Source organism: Coenobita brevimanus, chromosome 23 (genome assembly GCF_032717465.1).
Source record: "Coenobita brevimanus isolate Jiangsu-jjx chromosome 23, ASM3271746v2, whole genome shotgun sequence".
NCBI classification, from domain to species: domain Eukaryota; kingdom Metazoa; phylum Arthropoda; class Malacostraca; order Decapoda; family Coenobitidae; genus Coenobita; species Coenobita brevimanus.
In genome coordinates, this window is record NC_136976.1 from 36197088 (window position 1) to 36210217 (window position 13130).

The 13130-nt window shown below is 40.6% G+C and overlaps 1 protein-coding gene across 1 annotated transcript in view; it reads right to left on the reverse strand.

Moving 5' to 3' along the window:
• FBXO11 (F-box protein 11) overlaps positions 1–13130 on the reverse strand; it is a 325851-nt gene that overhangs the window by 187018 nt on the left and 125703 nt on the right. The window contains exon 6 of the mRNA XM_080267229.1: positions 279–494. Coding sequence (XP_080123355.1) covers positions 279–494 — 216 coding nt within the window. The remainder of the gene's footprint in view (positions 1–278; positions 495–13130) is intronic.

The following is a 13130-nucleotide window of genomic DNA, read 5'->3' on the forward strand; positions in this document are numbered from 1 at the left end:
TTAGCAAATTTAATTCTGAGAAGCAAAAACTGAACACAAATCTTCCTGGGACAGATCCACAATGCACTTGCTGGAGAGAGAGAGAGAGAGAGAGAAAAAAGTACTTTTCTTGTTTTTGCATACCAGGTTATGCAAACTTTCATACACACTATTATAACCAGAGAAAATACAAATACTGTACACAGCTACTATCACATGCAAGTTGCATCTAAGAATATTCATTCTTTTAGGAAAGGGGTGACAGAGGGAGAGAAAATGCTAGATATTACTGTACTCACAGTGAGATATACTGCGAATTATGCAGTGTTCAACTGTTGGTGCACAGTTTTCCTGAATCTCGAGAGCATAGTGTTTGTGGTGCTGCATGGTGTCTGTACAACTAGGTGGGGAGAATTTGATGGTCACATAGCCCAAGTATGCTTGCTGAGCACCCTCCATGAACATTACCGTTGACTCGCACTCTTGCTCTAGCGTTACATTCTCTGCTACATTACCTGAAATAAATATTATAAATCACCATTTTGTGGTATCTGGCAGGAGAATACAATTTAAGTTTTAGGACTGTCTATAAAATGGATGTAGAGCTTGAATGCAGGATGGCCTAAACATGAAGATATTTCACAAGGTAAATTACAATTTGTGTTCATGGGACCAATATAACTCTTGAGACGGACTAACATATATTCAGCACACACTCTTTGTTTCTTGAGTGAGTAAACTATAACTTTATTGTTATTAGTGTGTGAGTAAATAATCTGATTTAAAAATTTAATTCTTTCCCTGAGAACGCATTATTTTAAGCAAAATTACTGTGAATAGTTCAGCACTGGCTAAAATAGTATATACAAACATTTTTTGGCCAAAGGGATTATGCAAACTACTTTTAACCCCTTCAGCCTGTAAGTGGAATTAACATCTTATGTTGACCAGAAAAGAACTACTCTTCAAACTGATGAAGCTAACTGATTTTACCCAAATTTAGGTTGTGCAAGAATAAATATTAAAAAAAAAAAAAAAAAAGAAGTTACTACTGTATTTTCTGCAGTGGTTCCATGCCAGAAGACTAAAATCAAGTATATTAAAGTAATTCTTTTGTACTAAGGGAAAGGGGTATGAGGAGTGTGTGGCAATTACAGTGGTACTGTCAACTTAGTACTTTACAACAGGAAAGATATGCAGTATTGTAAGATAGCTGCTGGCAAGGTTATTGTTGCTGCCCCATGTTCATCTGAATGTGAACCTGGTAAACTGAAGGATGAAGCCACACATCTCATATAGTCCACTATCCTCCTGCTGGGGAACAAAGAGGAGTTGAGGGACATTTGTAAAAGTAGCAACCAAAGCTGTTAGGCTATAATGATACTATCAGGTGAAACTGTCCCTCTCCATATCCATAATTGAGAGAAAACTGAGGAAATGGTAGGAAAAGAATAAAGGGTTTTTCAGAAAGGCAGAGGCTGTGTAAACTACACAGAAGTAGAGGAAAGTAGGAAACAAGTACTCAGAGACGGGAAAGTTGCATGATGCCTTCACTGACCTTGGGAAAGAATAAGGAGTAGACAGATAAGGAATGTGCAAGGCAGTGAGAATATAATATCACGGTACAAAGGAAAACTGTTGAATATTGTTAAGGGGATGTATGAGGGTGCAAGGAGAGACAGTAAATGAGGACTATAAACTGAGGAAGCTCTTTGATTTGAATGTTGGATTAAAACAGGGATGTCACATCTCTGTATTGATGAATACTGTAATAATAATCATAATACAGTAATAATAATAATAATAATAATAATAACAATAATAATAATAATCGTTCCCCCCCAATCACTGAATTTCAAAACTCGCACACCTGAGTTTTGCACCCGACCACTAGGTGTCTTACACCCACTTTGACACGCTCCCTCCAAAAGCATACTTTTTTCGCATACTTCCCCCTACTGTGGGCACTAACCAGTAAACTGCAAAGTTTGTGCATTTTTATTAGAATATTTTGGTTCCAAAGTGTCCCCCAAACTGCCTCACCAAAGTCTAGTAGTATTGCAAACATGCCTACATGCAAGAAGAGTTATGACTGGATGAAAAGGTTACATTGCTTCATAAACTTAAAGAATGGTATGAGTTATACCAAATGTGAGAAAGAGTGTGGCATTACTGAGTCAATGGTGTGGTATATATAGAAATATGTGCTGCTGCTGAAGCTAGTGCCACAGCATTTGAGAGACCCCAATATTTTTTAATCAGAAAAAGCCTGAATATTTCGACTGAGGACCCGGACAGACCACATCTTGAGTCTGAATATGACAATTTACGAAATATGTCATTTTCCCCCCCCAAATACCACACAATTAATGATCGCAGATTCTACTATGAAAAATTGACAGCTAAACTTATCTGGTACTGATGACTACTCAAGTCTAAAGCCTCTGGTCACCCATAATAAAAGTCTCCTTTCCTCCGTGTGGTTAAGCTCTTTTCTCCTTAATTCATCTAAAACATATTAAGATTTCACCAAAACTGTGGCTTCAAAAAAGGTGTCCTAGCCTTACTGATTAGTGCAGTGCTGTGAAAAAAAAAAGAAAAAAGTATGCAACATAACAATCCAGCCACAAGTACGTATTGTGTGTGCATGTGTTACGAGACAATAGTAGTGATGGAAACAACAATGTTTGACTTGACAATGTGAACGTACTCAGAAGTTCTGTACAGACTGAAACTAATGCAAATAATTATCTTTGCACTTGGTCTCAAAGACAGTGAGGTGTTAGAAACACCAGAGTATATGATATTACAAATCAATGTGAAAAGATTTTTAAGTTCTTTACCAAGTGAAATTATGATAAACATCCCTAAACCACACAACACCAAGGAACATCACAGGTCAGATGTCTTTAACTAACAAATCTTACTCATTTTTAACACAAGCACGATTGCTGGTAAGCAGCAACCTCCTACTACTGTATATTTCTCTTAGATGATTTGTATCACTGTTAAACCATAGGGCAATCTACATGCGTAAATTACTACGTAACTCCACAGTAAATATAAACCTCAGGTCTCTTTCTCACCAGCCTCACTCATCCCTGAGTGGCATTACATAAGCAATAAACCCCAACCACCCCTTAGATATAAACCTTCACCGGCTCAATCCGACTGGATTGCCATAATGACCCACTAAACCATCAGGCACCAAAATTTGGTTTATGGTTACCACCCAGCATAGTATATAAATGGTTTCCTGGTGTACAGGAAGCCAAGTGACAAGCCAAATGGTTTCCTGTACACCAGAAAATCATTTACTAAACTGGGTGGTAACCATATAGCCAAATTTTGGTGCCTGGTGGTTTAGTGGGTAATTACAGTGCTCCAGTCGGACTGAGCCAGTGAAGGTTTACATCCAAGGGATGGTTGGGATTTATTGCTCATGTAATGTCACTCAGGGATAAGAGAGGCTGGTCACTCTCATCTTAATGTTAGGACCAACATGCCTAGTCCCGGACTCCTACGCTCCTCATGGGGCAACAAAGGATTGGATGATGAATGAATGAATGAAATCTTTTTCCATTCATTTCACACACACACACACACACACAGACACACACACACACACACACACATACTGTACACATATTACATCACAATTTGAGACGCCAATAATTTTGCAAGAGTACAATAATGCGTACTTATATAAGTGTGTATTAAAAAAAAAAAAAACATCATAAATAATATAAACTATGGATTCTGTAAATGAGTAATGCACAGCATGCACACTGGTCAGGTTGTCAACAAATATCACTGTTTGTTGATCACCTGCTATGCAACAAAAGGTGGTGTTGAAAGATGTGTATACAGTATCTGTGTTGTTTTGTTGTACATAAATAAATGAATGCAAAAGTATTTTCTTACAACTTACTGAGTGATGTTACATAGGAATACAATTGTAAAGTGTTTTACAACAAGTGGGCATACAGAAGATGAAGGGGAAATATACAAGAAAAATACTTAATGGTTAGTAACAAGTATTATGCTGATAATTACCATTACCCTGAGTTAACAGACAAAAGATAATTGGTAGTGTTTTATTCTGGTAGGTGGTGGCGACCATCATCCACTCACTTGATGTAGAGCTGCCTACTTTTCCCTTAGCCTTTATCATTCTTTTTCTGTGTCTGCCCTCCTCTCTTCATATTTCTCCCATCTTTCCTGTCACTTCTTATTGCTTTTCTTTCCTTTACAGGTGGCTTTACATTGAGTGACAAGCCAAATGGTTTCCTGAAAGCCATGAGACCATTTACTACGCTGGGTGGTAACCATATAACTAAACCATACGTGCTCCCTACGTGTCAACAAGTGGGTTGGTGGAGGATTAGTGCCCCTCCCCAAAGAACAGGTAACTCGAAGTCAAATGGCCACCCCTTACGGGATTGTGGCGTCTGGCAATAGATAGATAAATAGTTATAAAAACACTAGAAAATATGAGGCCTGAAGCAAGCTAGTTAGCCCTTACTACAATGCCCATATAAAAAAAGCATGTCTAAACCATGAAAATTAGGACAAGGATAGCCATATAATTTAAGTCTGAATTTTTCAAGTCTGAATAGTTTGTGGACACAAGCACTTCGAATTTGAGCGGCTGCACTGTACCTGCTGACCAAAAAAATATCTGTGAGAAGAACACAGAGCTCTACCAGCATTTTAAAGAAGAGAATGAAGGTGATCAATCCATAAGTGAAAGTGAAAGTACAGTGCTTGTGATGGAAGTCAAGGAAGAATTGGAGATAGGAAATCTGTTGCATGCAAAGAGTGGTTTAAGTATTTTAAGAAAAGGTATGGTCTCCATAACCTTCACAGTATGATAGAATCTGCTGGAGGTGACCATAAGGTAGCAAAGGCCTACCCCATGGAGTCTGCAAAAATAAAAACAGGGAAAGCATATTGCCTACACCAAGTGCTTAATATGGACAAGGCAGGATTTTTGTGTGTGTGTGTGTGTGGGGGGGGGGGGATGTCTTGTCAAACCTACATCTCCAAAGAAGAAAGCAATGCACCAGGATTTAAAAAGGCCAAGGACAGGGTATGTTTGTTATTGTGTGGTAATGCTGCCAGCCACACAATCAAGCCATCATTACTCTACAAATCCAAGCAAACCCGTGCACTTGTAAATAAAGATGTTAACCTCCTTCCTGTTTTTTATCACCATGAGAAAGCCTGGATGGCTGTGGTATTATTTACTGACTAGTTTCACAACTGGTTTGTGCACAAAGTTGAGAAGTATCTTAGAGAGCTGGACATTCAACATCCTACTCATCCTCAATAACTGCACAGACCATCCTGAGTCTGAGAAATTTGCAAATTTCAACATCAAGGTTGTGTTCCTGCCCAAAAACACAATCTTCCTCATTCAACCTTTCAATCAAGGTGTAATCATCATCTTTAGGCAAAGTACAGCATTTTCTTTTTTCTTTATTTCTTAATGCAAGGAAGAAAGATGCAAGAGTATATATAGAGTGTTCAGTAAATATGTAGCAAAAGTCAGGGGGTGTATTCCGGAAACGTTACTGAATGGAAATTCGTAAATGAGCATATTGCGAAAGTAGTTTGGGAGTTACAGCACTTCAGATCTGCTAGGAATGTGTTGGAGTCTGGGGATTGTAAATGAGACATCCATCTTTTACAGTGAGATTTATTAACAATATAATGCAATATGCTAGTCATTGGTATGTCATTCACATTTACAGCAAATGTTCGCAATTCCGGCCTCCTTGCTCAATGCATGCTGCAGCCTGTAGCGGAAGTCACTGTAGCACACGTTCCAAAGCCCTGGGATTGTTGCTGATGAGTGCCACACTGTCCTGCACATGACGCCAGTTCCTCACGGTTTGGAACCTCTGTAGCATACACTTTGCTTTTAATGTCTCCATAGGTGCTCTATTCCATTATGCTAGAAAAACAAGGGATTGCCTAAATGCTGTGTTTCCTGGACAATGGATCAAGCGAGGTGGCCCAGTGCTGTGACCATGTCGGTCACCTATCACTTCTCTTGACTTCTGCCTATAGGGGCACATTAAAAGCAAGGTGTATGCTACAGAGGCTCTAAACCATGAGGAATTGTGGCGTCGTGTGCAGGACAGTGTGGCATGTATCAGCAACAGTCCCGGGGTTTTCAAACGTGTGCTACAGCCACTTCTGCTACAGGCTGCAGGATGCATTGAGCAAGGAGGCCGGACTTGTGAACATTTGCTGTAAATGTGAATGACATACCAGTGCCTAGCATGTTGTATAATATTGTTAATAAATATCACAGTAAATGATGCATATCTCATTTTCAGTCCCATGACTCCAACACATCCATAGCAGATCTGTGAAGTGCTGTAACCCCCAAACTACTGAGATGTCGCAGTATGCTCATTTAGTAATTTGCATTCAGTATCATTTCTGGAATACACCCCCTGATTTTTGCTACTTATTTACTGAACACCTCTGTAGAGGCTGGGGGAGTGGACTCTCTGACCACCACTTGATGGTGGTTAGAATCAGTGTCCAAACGAAATGGAGAAATAGAAAAAGGGAAGGACAGAAGGAAGTGGCTCATACAAGGAGGGTAGAAGGGTTACAAGAGGATGATTGGGTAAATATGGATTGGAGCAGATGGGGAACGTGGAAGGTGTGTGCAAGATATTCACAAACAAATATGTGCAGCATGTGAGGTGGTGTGTGGGGTGATGAGAAAATGAAAGGGGGTGCAGGGAACAGCAAGGTGGAATGTAGAGGTGAGACAGGCTGGGGCACAAAAGAAGCATATAATGAGTGGAAGAGAAACAGAGGCATGGAAGAAGCTGAGAGACAGAAAAGGGAGTTGTATGTAGACAGGAAGAGAGAGGTGAAAAGATTAGTAAGAGAGAGTAAGAAGAGAGTGGATGAGGAATATGGAAGTAATTTCAGTGTAAAATGGAAGGAATGTAAGAAAATGTTCTGGAAAGAGGTAAAGAGAGTTAGACAGGGTGCCAAAAAGTTAGCTGGGGAGTGAAAAATAAAAATGGTAGGTTATTAGTGGAGAAGGGAGAAAAAGTGAGTAGATGGAGAGAACACTTTGACGAACTGTTGAACATGAAGAATGAAAGTAATGTGAGTATAAGTGGCTGGGGAATGGCTGGCAGAAGGAGGGAGGTGAGAAGAGAGGAAGAAATCAGTAGGATAGAAGTTGTGAAAGCAATGACGAAAGTTAAAATGGGGAAAGCCCCAGGAATTGATGTAGTGTGTGGTGAAATGCTGAAGCATGGGGGAGAGATAGTAGTAGAATGGATGTGGAAGATGTGCAGATTGGCCTGGGAGGAAGGTAGAGTCTCGGAGGATTGGAAGTCAGGTATAATTATTCCCCTGTACAAAGGGAAAGGGAAAAAAGAAGTATGTGGTAATCACTGGGGCATTTGTCTTCTTAGTGTAATACGAAAAGTATATGGTAGGATACTTATTGACAGAGTTAGGGAAATAACAGAGGCATTAGTTGGAGAAGAACAGTGAGGTTTTAGGAAAGGAAGAGGTTGTGTAGATCAGATATTCATTCTTAGATCTTTAGTGGAAAAGTTTCTAGAGAAGGGAAAGAAGTTGTATGCAGCCTTCATGGATTTGGAGAAAGCATATGACAAGGTGGATAGACAAGGATTGGGGAAAGTATTAAGAATATATGGAGTAGATGGGAAGTTGTTGAATGCCATGAGAAGAATGTACGAGGGTGTTAAGGCTGCAGTGCATATGGATAGTGAACTGAGTGAATTTTTCTATTTGAAGGTTGGACTGAAGCAGGGATGTGTTGTGTCTCCATGGTTGTTCTATCTATATATGGACGGGGTTATAAAAGAGATACGAGGTAGGGCAGTGGATATTGGAGTAACCCTAATGAGAGAGGGCAGTGTTTGGTAACTCCCTGTACTGTTGTTTGCAGATGATACTGTGTTGTTAAATGAAGACGAAGGGGAGCTGCAAGGCTTGGTATATGAGTTTGGGAGAGTACGTAAGAAACGGAATCTAAAGGTGAATGTAGGAAAGGGTAAAGTTATGGTCTTTGAGAGAGGTGAAGTCAGTGAATGTGCAAGGAGGTTGGATGAGGAGGAAATGGAAAATGTGAGTGTGTTTAATTACTTGGGCAGTGTGATGAGTAAGGGTGGAAGTTTAGTGGGTGAAGTGCTTAAAAGGGTACAACAAGGAAGAAAGGTTGCTGGTTCCTTGAAAGCAGAGATAAGAAACAGGAAAAGGAGCATGAAAGTGAAAAAGTTATTACATGACAGTATTCTGAAGCCAACTCTAATGTATGGAAGTGAAGCTTGGACCTTGTTGGAGGGACTGAAGTCAAGAGTGAGAGCTGTGGAAATGAGTTACTGGAGAGGAGCATGTGGAGTCACATGGAAAGACAGATTGACGAATGAGGATGTGAAGGATCGTTGTGGTGTGGATATGGATGTGAAAGGAAGTGTTAGGAGAAACATACCGGGGTGGTTTGGCCATGTGGAGAGGATGAAGAGTGAGAGACTAATGAGGAGTGTATATGTGAGTGAGGTGGAGGGAGGGAGAGGGAAGGGGTTGCCAAGGATGAGATGGAGGGATGAAGTGGAGAGGTATATAGATGGGGGTGTAAGCTCGGAGCTGGGGAGTGAAATGACCGGGGACAGAGCAACATGGAGGCGATTTGTTTGTGGCCACCCCTTATGGGATTAAGGCACCTGGCAATAAAGAGATACATGGACAGAAGAAAGAACCAAAGGCCACAAGCCCGCAAGATTGTTCTTTCCAAGAAAAAACAAACATAGGCAATGCTATGCTGTTGCAACCCTCCACCTGACCATGCACATAATGGCCCTCACCCCCTCCACATTTTTTTTTTTTTTTTTTTTTTTGGGGGGGGGGGGTCTCAAGAGAACACCTTGAAGACACATGATCTGGGCCCTTCAGACTCCTTGCGCAGGTTCCATTGAAATCTCTTTTCTTTTTTTACTTTTTTATTTCAAAAAAAAAAAAATAAATAAATAAATAAAACAGCATTCTACCAATCAAAAGATCCAGTTCACTATAAGACACATAACTGTGTGAAATTTCATTACTCTTTAGTGAATACTTTCAGAGTTCTGGCCGGGAAACGAAATCTCTACGTCCGGCCACCCGCCCTCCCACCCAACTCTACAGACGGATCTTGAATTTGGCTCTCTATTGCATTTTGTTTTTCTCTTGGAGGGAACTGTTACTGCGGGCTCATGGCCTTTGATTCCTTCTTCCGCGCATAAAAAAAAAAAAAATAAATAAAAATAAATTGATCCCAGTGATAACAACACCCTCCTCTGACTTTGTCAGGTGGAGTGTAAAAACATGACAACAGAGAGCCAAATTCAAGATCTGTTAATTTCAAGATCCTTGGACACAATGCGTTTGAAAGACTGGAAATCATAGGCAGTAGAGAAATACAGTGGATAACAGATCCAAAGTCGACCTCTTGCATACATGAAGAACTGGGAGTAACAGTTAACTCTTGCATAAGAGAGCTGGACAGAAAAAGGATGAGAGTTTGTTGCTAGATCAGTGTTACACACCCACTGTAGTGGTGGATGGATGCAAGCAGACAGTTCAGAGGAGCAGTGACCATTGAAGTAGCGACAGAAAAGAGATTAAAATGCAACAGTGCCGTGAAGAGACACACGTTGACGGGAGGCAGCAGGAGGAGGAGAGTTAATAAGACAAAAAGCCTTTGACTCCATCTTGCTGAGAAGAGCCATGTGTGGGGAGCCTTCCCTCACATGACTATTGTACTCCACACAGGGGTGAATAAAACCCTTGTATTAAGTCAAAAACTGTGCAGAAGTAAAGAAGGCATGGAGTCAGATTGGCACACCTAATCTCTTGGAAACAGATATTACAAGAGATGTCATATGAACTTTCCAAGACAAATGCCGAGAAAATCATACCCCAAGTATGTTTGAAGATGATGCAGGATTGAGTCGGATATTGTTAAAAATTAGGAGATACTCCTGTGGATGATTCTGATGGGTTGAAAGATGTAAGAACTGAGTTTCTGAGGCATTAAAAAAAAAATTACTTTCACCTCAATCACAGATAGGAACTAACTCAGACATTAGATGTGCCATACCTTCATCCCTTGTTTGCTGAAATAACTGCTGCGATAGATGCTGCAGGATGCAAATGGAAAGGTGAAGGGTAAAGTAATCCGCATATGAGTGGATAGGGCTAGATGTATAAATTAGGATGTCACTGATGAATAAAGGAGAGCTGATGATACAACAGAGCCCTGAGGAACACACTGTTGATAGCTCCAAGAGAAGAATGGTGGCCATCAACAACAGCAGCTACAGAACGACCAGAAAGGACACTATAGATAAAGGCACATGTAGAAGACTTAAAATTGTAAGAAAGCAGTTTGGAAATTAAAGATTTATGCCAGACTCAATCAAAAGCCTTTGAGACGTCAAGTGCAATGGCAAAGCTTTCATCAAAGTCTCAACAAGAGAATGACTAGGAGTCTGAAAGGTAGGAGAAAAGCATGCCAGTGGAGCGTCCCTGGCAGAACCCATACTGACGATCAGAAAGAAGGTTGTGACAGGATGGATGCTTTAAATTTTTTGTTATGAACAGAGAAAAACTCTTGAAACACAGGATGTTAAAGTAACTGGGCGATAGTTTGAGGGCTGGAAATGGTCACCCTTCTTTGAGATAGGCTGAATAAGAGCAAACTTTCAGCAAGAAGAAAAGGTACAATTTGACAGACAAAGGTAAAATGAGTTTACCTAAGCAGGGTGTAAGCACAGAAGCATAGTTCTTGTGGACAACAGGAGGGACCCCATTAGGCCCATAGGCCTTGTTAGTACTGAGGCCAGTGATGGCAGAAAACATGTCAACTGAAGAAATTTTAACATCAACCATGAGGAAGTCAGAGGGGGGAAAGTGATGGAGGAACAGCATTGGAATCATCTACAGTGGAATTAGAAGAGAAAGTCTGAGTGAAGAGTTGTGGTTTATCAGTAGAAGAAATAGCTAAAGAGCCATCAGAGTGGAAAAGAGGAGGGAAGAATGATGAGGTAAAGTTCTTAGAAAGGTTTCTGGCAAGGTACCAGGAGGAGCGAAAAGAATTTGAGTTGCCAAGTTCAGAGCATTTAGTACAAATGAAATTACTTTTAGCAGAGCAAAAGAACAGACTTAGCATGACTGCAGGCAGAAACACATACGAGATGAAATTCAGGGTAGAGTTGGCTCCGGTACCTTTCGTGGTGGACAGCATTAGAACAAGTGTGATTAAACCAAGTTTTTTTCACAGAATATGAGAAAGGAATGTATGCGTCCATGGTCATGAGAATAATCTCTGTAATGCACAAGGCACATCCAGACGGCTCTAAGCCATGGAAGCAATAATCATTCCAGAGAAAATCAAATAAGTACTGCTTGAGGGCCTCGCAATCAGCAGCTTCAAAGTGCCACAACCGACACTTCTTGGAAGGGTTCGCAGTCCTTGTTGAAGTGATAGGACAGGTCAAGATAAGGTTGCGATTGGAGGTACCCAACGGAGAGGAAAGATTAACTGTGTAAGCAAAAGGATTACTTGTAAGGAAAATGTCAACATATTGGAACTCTCTCCAAGGCAGTTAGGGATATGGGTAGGGTGCTGTACAAACTGCTCTAGGTCTTAATTAAGGATAGAAAAGACGAAGGCTTGTTCACCAGGTGGGTCAGTGAAAGGAGACGAGAGCCAAAGGTGGTGGTGAGCACTGAAATCTCCTAAAATGGAGATTTCAGAGAAACAAGAAATGGATAGGATGTATTCCACCTTAGAAGTAAGATAGTCAACTAATTTTTCACCGTAGTAGAATTAGGGGATAGGTAAAAATCACAATTTTATTTAGTCAGAGAATGACAGGAAAGCTGAAGCTGGAGAGTAGAGAATACAGAAGATTCAAGTTCAGGAGCACAAGTGTGTGTGTGTGTGTGTGTGTGTGTGTGTGTGTGTGTGTGTGTGTGTGTGTGTGTGTGTGTGTGTGTGTGTGTGTGAGAGAGAGAGAGAGAGAGAGTGGAACAAAATAAACAGCAAGCCCAACACATGAGGCCTTGGGTAGCCGTTGTTCACAACGCTGTTTTAGTCTCAATATTATAATGCATTAATTTCTTGCTGCAACATGTTAACAGTTAAATTACATACTTTTTTCATGTCCTAGTGGTTTATGTTTGTGTAACAGTAGTGTGACCAAGAGTTTTAAGTATGAAGTCTGCTTGAAATGTAACTGCCAGTTAACAATGACAGGTGGGGGAGGTAAGGGGTATGTGGCAGAGTGGAGCTCATTTCATCCACTCCCTTCCCTTCTTCCCTGGGTATACAGAGGTAAGAAGGTGGCACCCCTGAGCAGAAATCACAGCTCATGAGTGTGCTGTATCAATACTGTATTGTATTATATGCTTGATTTTAATCTTTTACTCATTGGCGACACTGTAGGAAAGTTTTAGGATACAGGGTTGAGATGGCTAGTAAAATATTATCTGGCTCAATGCCGAATACTGAGTCGCTGGAAGATACTATGCAATATTCAGCATTTTGGTCTTTTCTGCATAAGGGCTGGCAGAATTATGCCAGATAATTAAGAGTTTACTGTATTTCTGATTCATGAAGAGTAGTTGCGATACTTTCAGTACCCTAACCCCCATGAAAAATAGGGTATAACCATAATAATGATAACAATAATAATCAATCAATCAATCAATGAAATTTTCCTGTGACACCCCACAGGATGCACAGGGCCTTGATGAACTCTCTCCAGCAATATTTGTCTATTGCCATCTCCTTCAGGTCCCACCAACACTCCTCTCCTGCTTCTCTTTTCATTGTCATCAAACAGGTTTCCCTCAGCCTACCTCTGCCTCTTCTTCCTCTAGCAGTCCACTCTGGCACATCCTGTATTAAATTGCCTTCTTTTCCATATGTGTGCCCCAGCCATTTCCAGGGAGACAGTCCCACATATTCATGAGCTGGTTCCACTCTTGTAATATCCCTTACTCTTTCATTTGTAACTCTGTCTTGCCACTTTACCCCAAGGATCCTTCTCAGTATTTTATTCTCAAATCCTAATACTTTCTGATCTGTTGCAATT